At 36.5% G+C, this 19,739-nt stretch overlaps 1 protein-coding gene across 2 annotated transcripts in view; it reads left to right on the top strand.

Annotated features, from left to right (window-relative positions):
* Positions 1-19,739, top strand: part of LOC138703425 (cytochrome P450 9e2-like) — an 82,366-nt gene that overhangs the window by 18,281 nt on the left and 44,346 nt on the right. For both annotated transcript variants that reach the window (XM_069831273.1, XM_069831272.1), the window contains one exon: positions 11,766-11,972. In XM_069831273.1, coding sequence (XP_069687374.1) covers positions 11,776-11,972 — 197 coding nt within the window. In that variant the 5' untranslated portion in view covers positions 11,766-11,775. The remainder of the gene's footprint in view (positions 1-11,765; positions 11,973-19,739) is intronic.

A 19,739-nucleotide genomic window follows, 5' to 3' on the forward strand; every position in this document is an offset into this window, starting at 1 on the left:
TTTGAGTGAGGTGGGATATGATGGTAGGGACTGGATTAATCTTGCTCAGGATAGGGACCGATGACGGGCTTATGTGAGGGCGGCATTGAACCTGCGGGTTCCCTAAAAGCCATAAGTAAGTAAGTAAGTAAGTAAGTAAGTAAGTAAGTAAGCAAGCAAGCCACTTCTTTTTGTGACTGGAATTTACTCAGGATTCGGTGACAAGCAAGCAAAATTAACAATCTTAACAGTATATTTAAAACGGATTATCTGTAAGTTTTCAAATCATTAATAGGGAAAAGTTGCCTATTTCCGTGATACCCCTAATCCCGTGGTACTTTTTTTAAAATTGAATGTCAGTCAAAGTTTTGCCGTTCGACTACAGCGACAGGTATCTTTCTCAAAAGAGTGTATCATTCACCTACTTTTGAGACATCGGTGAACTTCCTAGCAAGATACCCAACCCCGCGAAATTCAGTGGAAAAAACGTATCACGGAATTAGGCAACTTTACCCTATATTACAGTAAACAGTTAAATAGTTCATCACTTTTTTCTGCTTTGTCATCTGTATGGCGCCAAACATGAAGAAGATCGTTCCGCAAAACCTCAATAAAGCAAAATTGCAAAAAGGAGCAGCTAATTTTAATATGGTTGACAATTCTAAATTTCCGGATGTAAAAATACTCAAAACTAGAAGTTAAAATAGCAATAATTTCTCAATTTTCAAGCAAATTTCCCTTTAAAGTAGTAAGTTCTGTGGGATTTTTAAAATATGACAAATATAGCACATACCTTGGTCTCCCAAATACACTAGTGACCAATGAACATCGTCGAAAAAGTAAGTCCTTTCAAGCACAGTTATCGAACGTAAATTATGAGTACGGCTTCAGGCTGGAGATACGATAACAAGAAACGCCATACTTCGGACTTCATTTGCAACACAAGGGCTGCACAAATAAGCGTTACTGTAACAAATCTCATATCTTGGATATTACAGTAATTAAAAACTCCATAATACATGTAAATATGTTATGCTCAATTTTTGTATTTTGAGCGGCCAGATAGCGAAAAAGGATCACTTTGCGACGCACTTTGAAATACGACATAATATTAGTAATACCAAAATCTATTCCGTTTGAAGTGAAACTGACAAGAGAGGGACCCAGGCAAATGCATTAGCGGTAAGTTTTTTTACGTAGGGGAAGATAACTCAGTTACAGGAAGTGAATAGATGTTTTTACTGCTTAAAGTAGTTTCCGTAGAGCTCTGAATGCGTGTCCTACTTTTAAGCCTTAACTCCACTGCTCCAGTGAAATTGAAGTACTGATGTTTAAGAGTAACACAGGAAATTGGAGCTAAGTGAACATCCCCACAAAATTACCTTGAAGGTCCAGACGCACGATTCAAAAAAGCAAGTCTCTTTCAGAGGCCTCGAAAAAGGGAAAGAGGAATGTGACAAATAATATTCTGATTGTAGACACATTACTTACTTACTTATTTACTTAGTTACTTACTTACTTACTGGCTTTTAAGGAACCCAGAGGTTTATTGCCGCCCTCACATAAGCACGCCAATGGTCCCTATCCTGAGCAAGATTTATCCAGTCTCTACCATCATATCCCACCTCCCTCAAATCCATTTTAATATTATCTTCCCATCTACGTCTCGACTTCCTCAAAGATGTTTTTCCCTCCGACCTCCCAACTAACATTCTACAATATGCATTTCTGGATTCGCCATACGTGCTACATGCCCTGCCCATCTCAAACGTCTTGATTTAATGTTACTAATTATGTCAGGTGAAGAATACAATGTGTGCAGCTCTGCGTTGTGTAACTTTCTCCATTCTCCTGTAACCTCATCCCTCTTAGCCCAAAATATTTTCCTAAGAACCTTATTCTCAAACGCCCTTAATCTCTGTTCCTCTCTCAAAGTGAGAGTCCAAGTTTCACAGCCATACAGAACAACCGGTAATATAACTGTTTTATAAATTCTAACTTCCAGATTTTTTGACAGAAGACTAGATGGCAAAAGCTTTTCAACCGAATTATAACACGCATTTCCCATATTTATTCAATGTTTAATTTCCTCCCGAGTGATATTTATATTTGTTACTGTTGCTCCAAGATATTTGAATTTTTCCACCTCTTCGAAGGATAAATCTCCAATTTTTATATTTCCATATCGTACAATATTCTGGTCACGAGACATAATCATATACTTATTCTTTTCGGGATTTACTTCCAATCGTATCGCTTTACTTGCTTCAAGTAGAATTTCCGCATTTTCCCCAATCGTTTGTGTTCTTCCCATTAGGAACGCAAAATATGTACTCTCATATTAAATGTGTAAATTCAACTTCACACAGTATAGCATGGTGGCGTAGAGGTCTGTTTTGTATTCAGGGAGATCTGGGTTCGATCCCAGGAGCTAGCTATCCTGACTTGAGTTTTTCGTAGTTTCTCATGTCTCTTCAAGTGAATTACTTGTTAGTATGAATAGAAGGGCCACGATCCACTTCATTTTTTATCCTACTTATTAGTTTTCATAACATTCTGTCATCTTCTCACTTTCCGTGAGATGCCGGCCATCTATCGAGAAATATTATCGCAATTAATTGAGTGTGGGCTATATAGAGGCAACGGTTGAAAAGCAAAACAGCCTAACAAAAAAAAAATAGAAATCCCAACGCGATCAGCATAATTTATTATTTTCGGATCAATCCAAAAGAATAGCAAACATTTTTTAATTATGAATTGCGCTGTTATACAGGGTGTACGGGGGTATAAGTGCCATTATTTTAACTGATGATTGTTCATGTCATAAGGAAGAAAATAAGTCCTCAAAATTTTTTCTAATTGCAATATTTAACTAATTATTAAAGTTTACAATATTAGGCATTTGGCAACGTTGCTAGTTGGGGAGGATGAAGTTTACAAATATACAGTAAAGCTCAAGCGGATACAGACATACCGGTACAAAACAGATGCTCTGTTCTAATGCAGGGGCGGACTGTTGTTTACATAAAACAATCAGCAAATACACATTTTCAATATGATTAATAGAACTTTATGGTAAATTTCGATTTCATTTAACAATATTGGCAATATTGGTCCATTTTTTGTTGTGCAGCTAACAATAAACAATAATGGTTTACTACACGTAACCACATGAACATTTTTCATTCATTTTTTATATTAGTGGGTTATTTTACGACGCTTTATCAACATCTTAGGTTATTTAGCGTCTGAATAAGATGAAGGTGATAATGCCGGTGAAATGAGTCCGGGATCCAGCACCGAAAGCTACCCAGCATTTGCTCATTTTGGGTTGAGGGAAAAACCTCAACCAAGTAACTTACTCCGATTGGGAATCGAACCCGGGCCACCTGGTTTCGCGGCCAGACGCGCTAACGTACTCCACAGGTGTGGACAAGTTTTTTTTAATGCAGCATTTTAATCTCTCCCGCTTCCATGAAAAAGTACCATTTTTTTTTTATTTCTGTTTGTGTGACTTTCGAAACGAGATAAGAGACTCCTATTTCTAATAATCGTTGAGAAACCGCTACAAAAGTTCGCCGATTAGGTAAACTTCATTGCGTAAAACATTGACGGTACATCTTCTTGCCTCATTTGAATTACGACGACTTTCTACACAATTTAATAACATATTATATTCCTAAACTGTGAATGACATTGTAAGTTGTTTATCGAATACCTGGTACCGAATTGTCATCCGTTCGGCGGTAGAGCTACGGGCAGGGAGCTTGAACGGAACGAACGAATGAAAGGGGACGAAGAAAGAATGAATGATGTTTAAAATGGCAGGCAGGGTAAGCATCCCATGCCTCCATTGGTTCCTCGACATGCAATTCGCTAACTTTAGATCGAGGTACCCAGCTATAAGCCGTTTGCCCTCTCATCTAACCGTAGTGTATTTCCCCTGTAAATGATTTTATGAAAAATGTGTACGCTATCAGTTGAATTGTGAGTGAATGAATGAAGTGAAGTTAGCACCATGCCCCGCAGATGTTAATGAGAGGTGGAGAGTCCAGTGCTCTGGTCAGTTCTGTCCTAGTCACGTTTTTGTAGAAGAGCTAGGGAGACTCGTAACCTGTTACCAACAAAGTGGTGGGCTACTCGTTTCCGTAGAAGCCGTCTGGCTGCCTGGTTGGCTGTGGCAAGTGTCGTGTGTCGTTTCGTGGGGTTTGTTTCTGTAGTGAGTAAGGAAATAGTGAATGTCACTATTTCGTCCTGTAGTCTGTTTAGTTGCCGGTCAATGTAGGATTCTATTTTCTGCATAGCAGAACGTAGAACCCCCTCGACCAGCTGTTCCGTGGTTGTGGAGCTTGAACTCAGCTGACTCGTACTTACGTCTGTGCAAAGTACTGCCTGCTGAACACGTTGCCACGTCTCTCACGCCAGAATATTATACATATAGCCATTTTACGGATAAATGCCGTAATTCGAATTACGCCCTTCTTCCAGCTAACTCCTCAATTGATCTATTGAGAAAAAAGACAACGCTATATAAATAACATGTATGCAACGTATGATTTATTATGTTTTGGGTCAGCCACGAGTCTGGAAAGTAGTGTTAGTGAGGCCTTCTCAGCTTGGCGAGAACTATATCTATAATAATAATAATAATAATAATAATAATAATAATAATAATAATAATAATAATGATTTATTTTAGTTGGCACAGTTAAGGCCGTAAGGCCTTCTCTTCCACTCAACCAGCAAAAAGTGTATATACATATGCATGAACTTACAAAGAATTCAACAATTTGATGTAGGTGAGAGTTACATGTATACAAGAGTTATTTACGAATTAAACAACAAAATACTATGAACTATTAATTAAACACTGAAATAAACTGTGTAGCAGAATTAAGCTAAAACACATAGAATGTTAATATATTTCAAATAATATTAGATAATAGAAAGGGATTATTATGAGACAATTTTGAAAATACAGCACTATCAGAATGATGTCTAAAGAATGAAGTAACAATGTAGTCAGTTATAGTTTAAATCAGTATGATTGGAGTGAAATGCTAATAAGGTTACCTTTTAAGCTGTTTTTTAAGGTGTTTATTGTCTTGCAGCCCCTAATACTTTGTGGCAAGGAATTACATTGACGCGAGGTGGATACTGTAAAAGATGATGAATAACAGGATGTTCTGTGAAGAGGTATACTTAGCGTGCCACAGATAATTGATCTAGTATTTACGTCGTGGTTAGAGTATAGATAGGAGAAACGAGACGAAAGGTAATTTGGTGTTGAGGTGTGCAGAATTCGAAAGAGTAAAAACAAAGAGTGTAAAGTTCTGCGTTCTTTAAGTCGGAGCCACGAAAGACTTGCGAAGGACGGTGATATGTGATCATACCGTCGGATATTGCACACGTATCTGACGCACATATTCTGAGCTCGCTGTAACTTGACTGACAGTTCAGAACTTAGGTCACTTAACAAAACGGCATTACTAGGGTTTGTACTAGGGTAAGTTTTAGTTGCTGGGGCAAGAAGTTTCTCAAGCGACTCAAACAGTGAATGGAGGAACAGATTTTTTTTTACCGTTTCCTTAACTTGAAAATTCCAACTTAGATTATTATCAAAAAAGAAGCCAAGATTTTTACGACAGATGAATAAGGGATTAGCGTGTTGTTAAGGGTAACAGCTGAAAGGTTACTGTTATTAAAGGAGTTAACTAAACGCTTATGTACAATAATTATAGTTTGAGTCTTATTTGGGTTAAGTGCGAGTCCTAAATTGGCCGTATTGTTATAGTGGAAATGGGAAGGAATGCGACATTTATACTTTTAAATAACGAATTCCCTACTTATTTTATGATCAAGGAAAACACTAAAAAATCCGATGAGATTGGCCGTCTTCGGTCCCCCTCGAAAGCGAATCCAAGTTGTTACCACTGAGCTATCTCTTCATAATCTTGTCATGTACCATGTCATACACATAGCTATATTGAGAGTAATCAGTAGGCGAGATAAATATATGTTGTTATACTACCAGTGCGCTTCGTGCGACTCTGACTTTGAGTACGTCTCAGAGTTGGGGCGAGTTAACGCAGTGTCTTTCGTTCGTTTGAACTCATGCTTATCATCACGGTAAGTTAGTCCTCAGCATTTGAGTGGTTGAAAGCCACTCCTTTGACTTCGAAACACAACTATCTGCTAAAGAAAAATTTAAAGACGTAATTTTCTTTGTTAAAGAAAAATTGCATTATTTTAAAGACATTTTATTTTCTGTCTGTAGAAAATACACCTAATATAACACTGACTCATTATTTCACTATATTAAAATGATAGTGTATTATGTTTTTGTTTTACATAATTTTTCATTTCGTAAATTGTTGCAGTGAATAACAAACCACATTTTCAGCTTTTCGAAGGAGAATGACTGCCTGTTGCTAGAAAACACAGCCTTAGGCGCAATTCACACAGAGAAGACGTGGCTCGGACATGGGGCGGAGACATGATGACTTTTCGAGTCTCTCCCATGTAAACAAATGTATCAATGCACACAGAGAGGACGGGATGGGGGCACGCCACTTCGAAGTCAGCGCTTCGTCTCTTTCGAGTCACGAGTGGCCCTTGAAAGCGACATGTGGTGTCTGACTGTGAAAGAAAATTCGCGCCGATTTTGAATTTGATATTCAATTTGTGAAGAGATGGTGTAATATTGTATATTTTATTTTTTATTTTCGTAGGTTATTTTACGACGCTTTAGCTATACTTTTTGAATGAGATGAAGGTGATAATACCGGTGAAATGAGTCCGGGGTTCAGCACCGATAGTTACCCACCATTTTCTCATATTGGGTTGAGGGAAAATCCCGTAAAAAGTCTCAACCACAAATTTCCCCGACCGGGAATCGAACCCGGGCCACCTGGTTTCGCGGCGAGACTCTCTAACCATTAATATGGTATAGAAACATTGATGGGACATTATATAAAAATTCTGGAAACGGTCGGGATATATGTTCAATTATTTCATCACATCTACTCCAAAATATCTGAGAACTCGCTTTGAATATCTTACAACTTTGCGGAATTAACATAAGACTTTATTATATATTCCTCGTCACCGTACCTCTTTCTATTCATTCTCTTTCTCCATGTCAGTTTGTACCCTATGGAACTTTTTACTTCGTCATGTCAGAGATTGCCGAACAGTTAATCAATTTAAATTAAGAATTAAAATTACATACTTTTACATGGAATTGATTTGTAAGTGTTAGCCGAATTTAATAGGTTGTTCTATGTGTTTGTATAAATTGTCGTTTAGGCCTATTATAAAGTGGCAATAGGATATAAATTGTAAATAATTGTGTATCATGTTTAGTCAATATTTCATTATACAGTATGTCAGCTCCTTAATATGCATGGTAACGATTTGATATATAAATATTACTACGTTTTATTTTTTCCATGTATAGGCTGTATTTCACTTCTGGTAGTGTGGAAACAAAAGGTCCCATGGCCTTAACTTTACCAGAATAAAAAAATAAATAAATGTATGCATACATAAGTGGATAAGTGCATAAGTAAATGCATAAATTAATGAATGAGTAAATAAATACATGCACACAAAAATAAATAAACTTGCATAAATAAATAAAACAAATAAAAATAATTATTAGGTTTTTTACGACGCTGTATCAACATCTCAGGTTATTTAGCGTCTGAATGATATGAACATAATTATAGTGAAATGAGTCCTGGGTCCTGCACCGAAAGTTTTCCAACATTTGCTCGTATTGAGGGAAAACACCGGAAAAAAACTGAACCAGATAATTTGTCCCGACCCGGGTTCGAACCCGGGCCAAATAAAACGAATTAAATAAGATATGGCACACATTCTTCCTTTTTTCAAACACTAAAAGTGCATACAAAATCTTATCAGTGTTTTTTTAATATTACCAAATTGTACGAGAGCCAGGGCATCCTCATAGTCTGAAGAAAACATTACGAAAGCTGTGCGACGCACAAGTGCCGCAAGGTTTTTTTGACTCTTCAGTATGCTTTGCTCACATCATGTCCGCGTCGTGTCTCCGCCCGACGTCTGAGCCACGTCCTTTTTACGTCTTCTCTGTGTGAATTGCGCCTTACACTAGAAAAACTTCATTTCACTTCCGCAGAAACAATGACATATTTTAAATATTTTATGTATACATTATCTATCTCAAAATCTGTATCATTATTAATAAATTTTCTCATTTGAAATTAAGTCACAAATTTTACATAGAGCTTAATGTTTACCCAGTATTTTTTTCATCTTGTTTGCTACATTGTTTCCTATTTCGTGTTCCAACTATTCAGTTTCGTCACAATATCATTGACTACATGTTATTTTCTGTCTGTAGAAAATACACCTAATATAACATTGACAAATATCAGCCTTATTATTTCACTATGTTAATATGATAGTGTATTACGTTTTTGTTTTACATAATTTTTCCATTTCATATATTGTTGCAGTGAATAACAAACCACATTTTCAAATTTTCAGAGGAGAATGATTGCCTGATGCTAGAAAACACAGCCTTATATCACAGTCTACTATATACAGTCGCGAAGCTTGAGGTGTTTTTTTGCAAATCTCGTGATAAAGCGCTCCAAGCGGTTAGCAACTAGAAACAATAGACTGTCCATGGTCGACTTTGGACTGTGTCGTATTTCTATCGAGTGCTAGCTCGTTGCGTATTTCACATTGATGCTTGTGAAATGTTCGTTATTGGTTGTAATGAAAATGTTAATGGCTAAAATATAATAATTTGAATAATAATATGGGACAAGGAGGAGACGTTTCTAGTGCTATAAGTTGTAGCAACAGTAAGAGAAAGAGGCCAGAGTTTATTTATTTATTTAATCCACTCAACAATGTAATTATAGAGTAGATAAAATGAAAATAACAGGAGTAATACATATAACAATGGTATTTAAACTTAAACAGTTACAATCCAATACTAAAAGATATTAAGCAAATATTACATGTAACAAAAACAAAAGTATTTACAGTATGAAGAAAACTTAGTTTATATTAAAGTAATAGAGCAAACCAGTTAAGACCTATTTATTAGTAGAATACTTATGGAGTGTTTTGAACGCTACCGGTATTTATTTCTCACAAGAGTGCGGTTCTATCCTGAAAGATGTCAATATTGCTCTGTTTATTATAGAAGGAACAGATTCTAAGAAGTGGAGAGTACTTACAATAACATGTCCTTGCATAGTTTATATTAAATGTTTTACTGGTCCTACAGTTCTCTCTTGGTACATGTATTGCTATCTTGGACAGTAGATGGCTATTTACAGAACTTGTTAATAAATTATGGAGGCATTTTATATCAATATTATTTCTTCTGTGTTGCAAACTTTCAAAGTTAAAGAGAGACAAAAGAGATGAGTACGAAATACTACTTTCATTATTCCAGGAGGCATAGTAACCAAATGATTTAAGGAAAAAAATCTGATGAATCTTTTTTGAACACTCTCAATTTTTATACCATTAAGTACGAGAAAAATTCGTACCGGCACCGGGAATCGAACCCAGGGCCTCTCTCAGCTGTGCGCGCTGAGTGCTCTCTAACCAACTGAGCTATGCCGGGACCCGATTCACGACGCCGGCCGAACTCCTCTCGTAGTATCGTGTTACGGCCTTACTGCCTGCACTTGAGACGATACACGTCATATAGGCCTATGTACAGGAGCGCATATTACATGACTTTATGGCCATACGAGAGGAGTTCGGCCGGCGTCGTGAATCGAGTCCCGGCATAGCTCAGTTGGTTAGAGAGCACTCAGCGCGCACAGCTGAGAGAGGCCCTGGGTTCGATTCCCGGTGCCGGTACGAATTTTTCTCGTACTTAATGGTATAAAAACAAACTGACTAGTCATACTAGTCGAGCAAAATATAATGAGGTGGGCGAGACCTCATTCATATTTGATACATATATGATGTTAACAGTTTAAAGAAACTGTTGTTGAATATGGCCATAAAGTCATGTAATATGCGCTCCTGTACATTTATGACGTGTATCGTCTCAAGTGCAGGCAGTAAGGCCGTAACACGATACTACGAGAGGAGTTCGGCCGGCGTCGTGAATCGGGTCCCGGCATAGCTCAGTTGGTTAGAGAGCACTCAGCGCGCACAGCTGAGAGGTCCTGGGTTCGATTCCCGGTGCCGGTACGAATTTTTCTCATACTTAATGGTATAAAAACAAACTGACTAGTCATACTAGTCGAGCAAAATATAATGAGGTGGGCGAGACCTCATTCATATTTGATACTCTCAATTTTGTTAATATATTTAATTTGATAGGGGTTCCATACAGTACTGCAATATTCAAGTTTTGATCTAACTAGTGAAAAAAATAGACTAGTGAAAAAAATATCCTTTTTCCGATTTCCGAAAGATTCAGAAAGGTTCCTGCAGAACAAAACTCTTAATTTTGAAGTTCTTTGTGACTGTTAGAATACATTATATATTATATCCTTAAATTTCACAATGAAATGTTTCAGTCTAACCAAAAGGACATTAGATACCGGTTAAAGTTCTGTCACTTAGGCTGCTAAATTTCCAGAGAAATAAAGGTTAGGTCTACTTTTTTTTTCGGAGGATATATTTTTAATTGTAGCTATTTTTATGTGTTATTTTACTAAAGACGTAGAAAAATTAAGTTTGTTTTAATGAAATTGATTGATCACGTTTTATTTTCAATTCTGGTGGGATTATTATTGCTTAGGTCTACTTTTTTTTCAAATTACATGTTTTTAATTATAGCTGTTAATTTTGTTGTTATTTTTATTTGTTGCTTTACTAGAGACGTAGAAAAATTCTGTTACAATAAAATTTATTGATCACGTTTTATTTCCAATTCTGGTGTGATTATTATTGCTTAACCTCATCCCACTTTGTTAACTACGTAAGCATACACTACAAGTACCAGTACACGTAAGTTACTCCATTAATTCATATTTCCATTATTATTGTTGTTGTAAAGGGAAATGCAAATTAATATTTATTGGTTTCATAGTTAATTATCGTTATAATCTTGAATGAGTGAAGCTATTATAGTAAATTTCAGTTCGTTTTGCACAAACAAAAATTATATTAACTTATTTCTTGCAGGTATCTTCGAGTTTATGGTGGAATTTAATATACTTCATTAAAATAATAAATTAACTTTATGCATTTAATATTTCAATAATGGAAAGAAGGTGTTAATGTTTCCAAAAGAACACGACAACGAAAGTGTAACATATTTTGTCGTCTGCTTGGAGAGAGATCTGCGATGATGAGGCGATAGTAGCGATCCTTGTGGTGGGCAACTACCCATGTTTGCATTTTTAGTACATGTTAAGCTTCGCGACTGTATATAGTAGACTGTGCTTATATCTAGAGAAATTTCGTTCCACATCTGCAGAAGCAATGGGAGCATATTTGAAATACTTTACAAAAACATTATTTATCTCAAAATCTGTATCATTATAACAAATTTCCTCATTTCAAATTAAGTCACAAATTTCGTCCTCCGCATCTTGCTATTATTCTTCTTTACAAGACGTTGAATGTTGCTTGTTACGAATAGCAGTAGTCTATCGTAATATAACCGATCAACTAAAGTTCACTGCTGAACGAAGCACACTGAAATGTCCCATCCCAACGGAACTACGTACTGGTATCTAAAGTGAAAGGCGCATGAAGCGCAAAGTAATGGCATACAATTCGTAGCCCTAGTCATCAGATTTTCTTTGTTTCAGTTAACTCACAATGCTGGGCCTAGAAACATGGTGGCCAGTAGTTACTGCTGTGGGATGCATTTTGTTCTACCTGTACCTGACATGGACACACGACTATTGGCGGAAGAAGGGAGTGCCTTACTTGGAGCCAAAATTATTTTTCGGTAATCTCAAGGAGACACTGATTGGCAGGAAGACAATTGGAGAATGCTATCAGGAAAGTTATCTGTAAGTAAAACGATTTTAATTATATTATTCCTTTACATGTTATCTCAGGTTAATATAGGGTTGGCCACTGGATACGCGTGGATATTTAACGGCTCCGCAAGACCATAGTCATGCGAACAACGTAAACTGTTTAGAGAAAAGCAAACTTCGAAGTGTGCAAGTTATTCATTACCAGACCTGAGATTCCTTTAACCGGTGAGGTGCTGTAAACGACGCAGCGACTATGTTTCTAGAGGAAAGAAAGAGACAGAGAATACCTTTACGATCCCATTCAGAAGCAGCGCTCGCGTGTATGCAGGTACAATCGGATGAAAAATCTGCTAGCAGGTCAATGAACTTCTTCCATGGGTAGGTATTAAGTATTTCATTATTGAGTAACATTTGCACTGAAATTTAACACAGTAAACTTCATTTAATTTTGAAAAGTACGCAGTTCAATAAAATATATAAATACAATACACTTTTATGAATAACAAAAACAACAATTACAGTCTGACATAAATAAAATGTAGGCCTATTTCTATGCAAAACAATTTCCAGTATATGGTTTACTCATCTTTATGACAATAAATTAAAATATACATTCTAATTGTATCTAAAAAAAAAAGAGTGCTGTTGGGTGAAAAATCTTGTTGGGGAATTGTTGTATTTTAACACGAATTTTCATTTGTTCACTATGTCTCCTTGAATTACAATGTACTGAACGAAATTAATTTTTTCCGCTCTTATTTCCACATTACATCTTTACAAAATATATTACACTCGTTCATACAAAAGTACTCACAGCCAAATTCGTTTACCAATATTTGTTGCATGTTGTGTTTTCTTATTTTCGGCATATTTCTGAACAACGTAAGACTACGTTCTAACTAGCGTTTGTGCTCGTAACAAATTAAATGTCCATGTACCTGAGTAAGGAAAACAAACCTTCACGGGCGACTTTCTTTGATATCGTATTCTCGTTGCTAGTGTACGCTCGTAACTCTATATGTCAGACTGCAGCTATAGTCTAGACACCACTAACCTATTTTTAATGTTTTGGTTAAAGGAATTGCAGCTCCGTTCATTACACTCTACAGTATCTCACAACCAGTATTTATTTCTTCTCGTATGAGTTCTTTAAGCTCATCTGTAGTACTTATTAATGAAGAAACATTCGTTCCGGCACCGGAAATCGAATCCAGGACCCTCAGCTTGGTGCGCTGAGTACCCTTACCATCTGAGCTATGGCGGCATTCGATCCATAGCGCCGGTCGAACTCTCCTTCTTTGTATCGTTAATGGACTACTATACAATATTCAATAGAGGACGGCGAGATCCTCAATAAGAACATATAAATCTTCTGTAGTACTCCCAAACATTTTGGTCCGGCGATCTTGCTGGCCAAGGAATTTTCCCAAACTTTAAAATCAGTCGATCAGGAAACATGGTTCTGAGAGTAGTCAAGCTTTCTATTATATAATGCGCCGTTGTATGATTTGCTCAGAATAGGGACCGATGGCGGGTTTATGAGAGGGCGGCAATGAACCTCCGGGTTCCTTAAAAGCCATAAGTAAGTAAGTACCATGTTAATAATGTCAAAACAAGTGCTTATACAAATTTTGGCCACCCGAGCGCAATTACGAGAGCCGTCCAGAAAGTAAGATTGCCCTGGGGCCGTTTACAGAAAGGAAGCAATTTCATTTAAAGATTTATTGGGACAGATAGAGCAACTGAATCATTTCAAGGGAAAAATTGTTCCGGGTATCGAACCCGGGAACTTTGGTTAAACGCACCAATGCTCTCCCGACTGAGCTACCCAGGAACTCTACCCGACACCGACTCAATTTTTACCCTTTATCTCCACATACCTCAAAGTGGGTTGGCAAACAGTCAATTATCCAACAGTGAGTGCACAAAGGTCCCGGGTTCGATAACCGGCCCCGGAACAATTTTTCCCTTGAAATTATTCAAATCAGCTTCACAGGGAGCTACGACCTGAAAGCTAGACCTGCATAGTACACGTCACTGTTCGTTAACAGAAAACTACAATTTAATTCACACAGAGTTTTTTTTTTTTTTTTGCACTCACTGTTGGATGCTTGACGATTTGCCAGCCTATTTTGAGGTATGTGAACATAACGGGTAAAAACTGAGTCGGTGTCTGGTAGAGTTCCAGCTAGCTCAGTAGGGAGAGCATTGGTGCGTTTACCCAAAGGACGATACCCGGCTCCGGAACAATGTTTCCCTTGAAATTATTCAAATAAGCTTCACCTGAAACCTAGATTTGCAGATACAGCAATTGTTGAGCTTTTTTTTTTTTCAGCATATACCATACCGGAATTGAGACATCTGTCATACCGTGGGATCAAGAGAGAAGTGCTGTCACATACTGGTTCCGATCCTAGGCGGGAGACTTCTACGACACGGGAATGCAAAAGTTGATCCCACGGTATGACAAATGTCTCAATTCCGGTGGGGGATATGTTGAAAAATAGCTCAACAATTGCTGTATCTGCTCCAATAAATTTCCATGAAATTGTGTTTTCTTTCTGTAGACGATCCAAGGCAAACTTACTGTCTGAACGGCACTCGTAATTGCGCTCGAGTGGCCAAAATTTGTATAAGCACTTGTTTTGACATTATTAACATGGTGGGAGAAAACATTTTTATCTGCCCCCATGAGAATGTTTGCTTGTGAACGGGTCGGACTTTTTGCAACGGCAGTATGTCTACTCGTTCAATGTTCTAGGGTGTTCGAACGGAGAGGGTAATACGGTCACGAAATAATGAAGTAACACCGCCATGGACGAGAAATTTGCTAACCCATATGGGTATCCTTACACATCTTATAACTTGAAACTCAGTTTAGAAAACGATCTCCAAAGAAAATTTCCGTTGATTTACTCAATAGTATGCTATGGTTCATCAAATTGCATAACACAGAAAATGAATTCGTAACAAATATGATATTCCTCAATAAAAATATTGCGTTCGCATTCTACAGCCTGCCAAAACACACCAATACTCGGTGACAAACCAAGTAGTTCAAAACAGATCATTCAGTAGAGGGGTCCGAGATGAGCATATTATACCCATTGTCGGAAAAATTCCTGATTTCATGAAATCTTTAAAATTCAAGGTGAGGTTCACTGTAGTTCGAGAAGTATTTCTTTTTAAATTGGTTTGTTGTTTAACAATTTTTTTATTCGACTATACTATAATACGTTAAATACGCGTACATGTGACGTAACGGTATCTTATTGACACATATATTAAAGTACTTCCTATTCATCATGTTATTTCAACTATCGATTTCCATGCGATATTGATTAATATACGCGCAACACCCCGGAGGCCTTGAAAACAGCAATTCAAAATGACAGGCGCGAGTTTTACTCATCTGATAAACAAAACACTCAAATAAACATTTACCCAACTTCAAACATTCCACTGGGAGCCATTTCCCAGATACATTTTACAAACTGCACAGTCAACAACATGTATTTAAAATAAAATCAATTCCGTTCATGTTAATTTTAATATTATAATTAATTAAGTTCATTTCTTTTGCTTTAATGTGTGTTGCTTTGAGGTTAAAATCTCCAAACTATCAATAAATAATGCGTAGACGCAAAAGTGCTCCGTGCCTGCCATCCGTTGCAATAGTCAGGAACACCTGAAATGACATTCATGGTCCGTGCCTGCCATTTGTTGCAATAGTTGAGAACACGCTCAAAATACACTCGTGCTCATTGTTTCATTATCAGTAAAGTAAGAAGGTAAGATATTTGTAAAAACTCAAAACTGAGATATTTAATTATGGTCGAAAAAAAAAACAGTTGTATGTGTCTTGCTTATGATGGTAATTAATGAAAATTATGAAACTCGCGTCTTAATTGCTATCATTATAGGTTCGTTGCATAATATACTACAGGGACATCATTTTATTTTTACTTGAATTTTTATTGTACCTGGTTATTTGAATGTACTTCACTTCCATCCCTCTTAGTAGCAAACTTCCACTCTTCCTGCACACAGAACCAAGGCCGCATTTGCAGTCAAAGTCGTCTTACGGTCATAGTAAAAAGTACTGAGTGAGTATAGTACGTTCCAGAAATATGGTCGCATTTTTTTTAGTGAAGAAAGAGCATTCATTATTGAATCATATTTTCACATAGATATTGTGCGTCGGTTTAGTTGCTTAGCATCCGGTTTTCCCACCCGCTTCTGCTGGCATCTCTGTAAAGGTTATAGTGGCTGGGCTGTATTAGCTCTTTTCTGAAAACATTTTCTGTTAGGAATTGGACTTCTACGTAACATTACACAACTATTTAAAATAATTAAAATGAAAGGACCTCGTTAAGTAAGTAATTGTCACGTGATTTTCCCCCTTTCTAAGACCCTCCTACATAACAACGTAGATGAACAGTAGATAGCATACAGTATCTGAGTAAATATACATCTGGATGGATCAGGCAGAAGTAAAGACTGAATTGACAGTACGTAAGGTACACTGTTATAGAGTATGTAGAGAATTATTTCAACAGGCGCAGGATTATGGCTCCCTCCATGTCGCCTGATTCGAGTGTTTTGCATTATTTCTTTGGGGTTACTGTGAAACAGTTGTGTTTGCTAAACATCCAATAACAACAAAAGAATTAAGTAATTACCCCAAGAAACCATATATTCAATTTCAGAAGATATGCTTAAAAACGTTTTCGATAATATGCACAAAAGAACTGATGCAGGTACCGAAATGAACGACCACCATGTTCGATCATTTGTTTAAATATCCAGATTTTGATTATATAAAAATTGAAATGCACTGCAAATATTGTATGGTAATGTGCTGTTGACAGTATACTAGACATTGCATAAGAAATACGTTCACCTGGTTAGTTCAGTTAGTGAGTAAAACCACTTACTGTTAATACTATAGTGCATTTTGATTGAATGAAAAACTAACGAAAATGATAAAACTAGAAATTGTAATATTTCATAGTTTACGTAAATGAATGCTGTACTTTTCTTCCCTCCTATACCTACTAAAGTTACTTTTATTTCTTTTTTAAACTAGTCTCGTCAAATTCCGATCGTAGAAGGGGGTAGCAAACAGTGTTTCCGGTTCTCAATCGTTACTCCAAAGGTATAATCAATTTAATATTAGAAATTTTAGTAAAAACAAAATGATGTCCCGGTATCATGTACTATTATGACATTTCACAGACATTTAAAGTGCAGTAGTAATTTCTTTGTTTTCGTTTTATTCATATTTCTGTAACTCTGTAAAACAAGATTGCTCAATGTGTCGACTTCTAACCTCAAGGCAAACATTACACGGTACAAGAAAGTCTGTCACAGCATCACAAAGAACCGTAGCGTCTGCAGTGCAAAATAGGCCTATATCACAAGAATGCTACACAAGTCTCCAGGCAAGGAAGATACAGTGTATTTCAGTATATAGATCCTAGTTACTAAATTTTATCTTAGAAACTGTGAAGATTACTTATGAAAAGTTGGCACTGTCTCTACGTTGATATGCGTCACGTCCCAATTTCTCCAACATTTTAGGCGTTCAGAATTCAAGTGATGCAAATCCAAAAATTAAACATTTCCTAATATAAGACTTAATAGATACAACAATGTAACATCTTTCTAAATGAATAATAAAATTAATCTATAACTTAATGGTTTGGCAGTAAAATAATAGCACTATAATAGAACACTAAACAGATTGCCATTTTATCAGAAGATATGCGAAACAAATTTACTTCACTTAGAAAACTGTGATGTTTATTTTGCGGTTTGTTATTTTATTCAGTAATTAATTGCCATTTTGTCACAAGACAGTGAAGCAAATCCACCTCACTTAGAAAACTGTGCTGTTTACTTTGCAGTTTGTTACTTTGTTCAGTAATTAATAGGCAATTTGTCAGAAGACATGTGAAGCAAGTCCACCTCACTTAGAAAACTGTACTGTTTACTTTGCGGTTTGTTATTTTGTTCTGTAATTAATTGCCATTTGGTCAGAAGACAAGTGAAGCAAGTCCACCTCACTTAGAAAACTGAGCTGTTTACTTTGCGGTTTGTTATTTTGTTCAGTAATTAATTGCCATTATGTCAGAAGACAAGTGAAGCAAGTCCACCTCACTTAGAAAACTGAGCTGTTTACTTTGCGGTTTGTTATTTTGTTCAGTAATTAATTGCCATTTTGTCAGAAGACAAGTGAAGCAAGTCCACCTCACTTAGAAAACTGAGCTGTTTACTTTGCGGTTTGTTATTTTGTTCAGTAATTAATTGCCATTTTGTCAGAAGACAAGTGAAGCAAGTCCACCTCACTTAGAAAACTGTGCTGTTTACTTTACGGTTTGTTATTTTGTTCAGTAATTAATTGCCATTTTGTCAGAAGACAAGTGAAGCAAGTCCACCTCACTTAGAAAACTGTGCTGTTTACTTTACGGTTTGTTATTTTGTTCAGTAATTAATTGCCATTTTGTCAAGGGCAAGTGAAGCAAGTCCACCTCACTTAGAAAACTGTGCTGTTTACTTTACGGTTTGTTATTTTGTTCAGTAATTAATTGCCATTTGGTCAGAAGACAAGTGAAGCAAGTCCACCTCAATTAGAAAACTGTGCTGTTTACTTTACGGTTTGTTATTTTGTTCAGTAATTAATTTCAATTTGGTCAGAAGACAAGTGAAGCAAGTCCACCTCACTTAGAAAACTGTACTGTTTACTTTGCGGTTTGTTATTTTGTTCTGTAATTAATTGCCATTTGGTCAGAAGACAAGTGAAGCAAGTCCACCTCACTTAGAAAACTGAGCTGTTTACTTTGCGGTTTGTTATTTTGTTCAGTAATTAATTGCCATTATGTCAGAAGACAAGTGAAGCAAGTCCACCTCACTTAGAAAACTGAGCTGTTTACTTTGCGGTTTGTTATTTTGTTCAGTAATTAATTGCCATTTTGTCAGAAGACAAGTGAAGCAAGTCCACCTCACTTAGAAAACTGTGCTGTTTACTTTACGGTTTGTTATTTTGTTCAGTAATTAATTGCCATTTTGTCAGAAGACAAGTGAAGCAAGTCCAACTCACTTAGAAAACTGTGCTGTTTACTTTACGGTTTGTTATTTTGTTCAGTAATTAATTGCCATTTGGTCAGAAGACAAGTGAAGCAAGTCCACCTCAATTAGAAAACTGTGCTGTTTACTTTACAGTTTGTTATTTTGTTCAGTAATTAATTTCAATTTGGTCAGAAGACAAGTGAAGCAAGTCCACCTCACTTAGAAAACTGTGCTGTTTACTTTGCGGTTTGTTATTTTGTTCAGTAATTAATTGCCATTTTGTCAGAACACAAATGAAGCAAGTCCACCTCACTTAGAAAACTGTGCTGTTTACTTTGCGGTTTGTTATTTTGTTCAGTAATTAATTGCCATTTTGTCAGAAGACAAGTGAAGCAAGTCCACCTCACTTAGAAAACTGTGCTGTTTATTTTACGGTTTGTTATTTTGTTCAGTAATTATTTGCCATTTGGTCAGAAGACAAGTGAAGCAAGTCCACCTCACTTAGAAAACTGTGCTGTTTACTTTACGGTTTGTTATTTTGTTCAGTAATTAATTGCCATTTTGTCAGAAGACAAGTGAAGCAAGTCCACCTCAATTAGAAAACTGTGCTGTTTACTTTACGGTTTGTTATTTTGTTCAGTAATTAATTTCAATTTGGTCAGAAGACAAGTGAAGCAAGTCCACCTCACTTAGAAAACTGTGCTGTTTACTTTGCGGTTTGTTATT

Source organism: Periplaneta americana, chromosome 7, assembly GCF_040183065.1.
Source record: "Periplaneta americana isolate PAMFEO1 chromosome 7, P.americana_PAMFEO1_priV1, whole genome shotgun sequence".
Classification (NCBI taxonomy): domain Eukaryota; kingdom Metazoa; phylum Arthropoda; class Insecta; order Blattodea; family Blattidae; genus Periplaneta; species Periplaneta americana.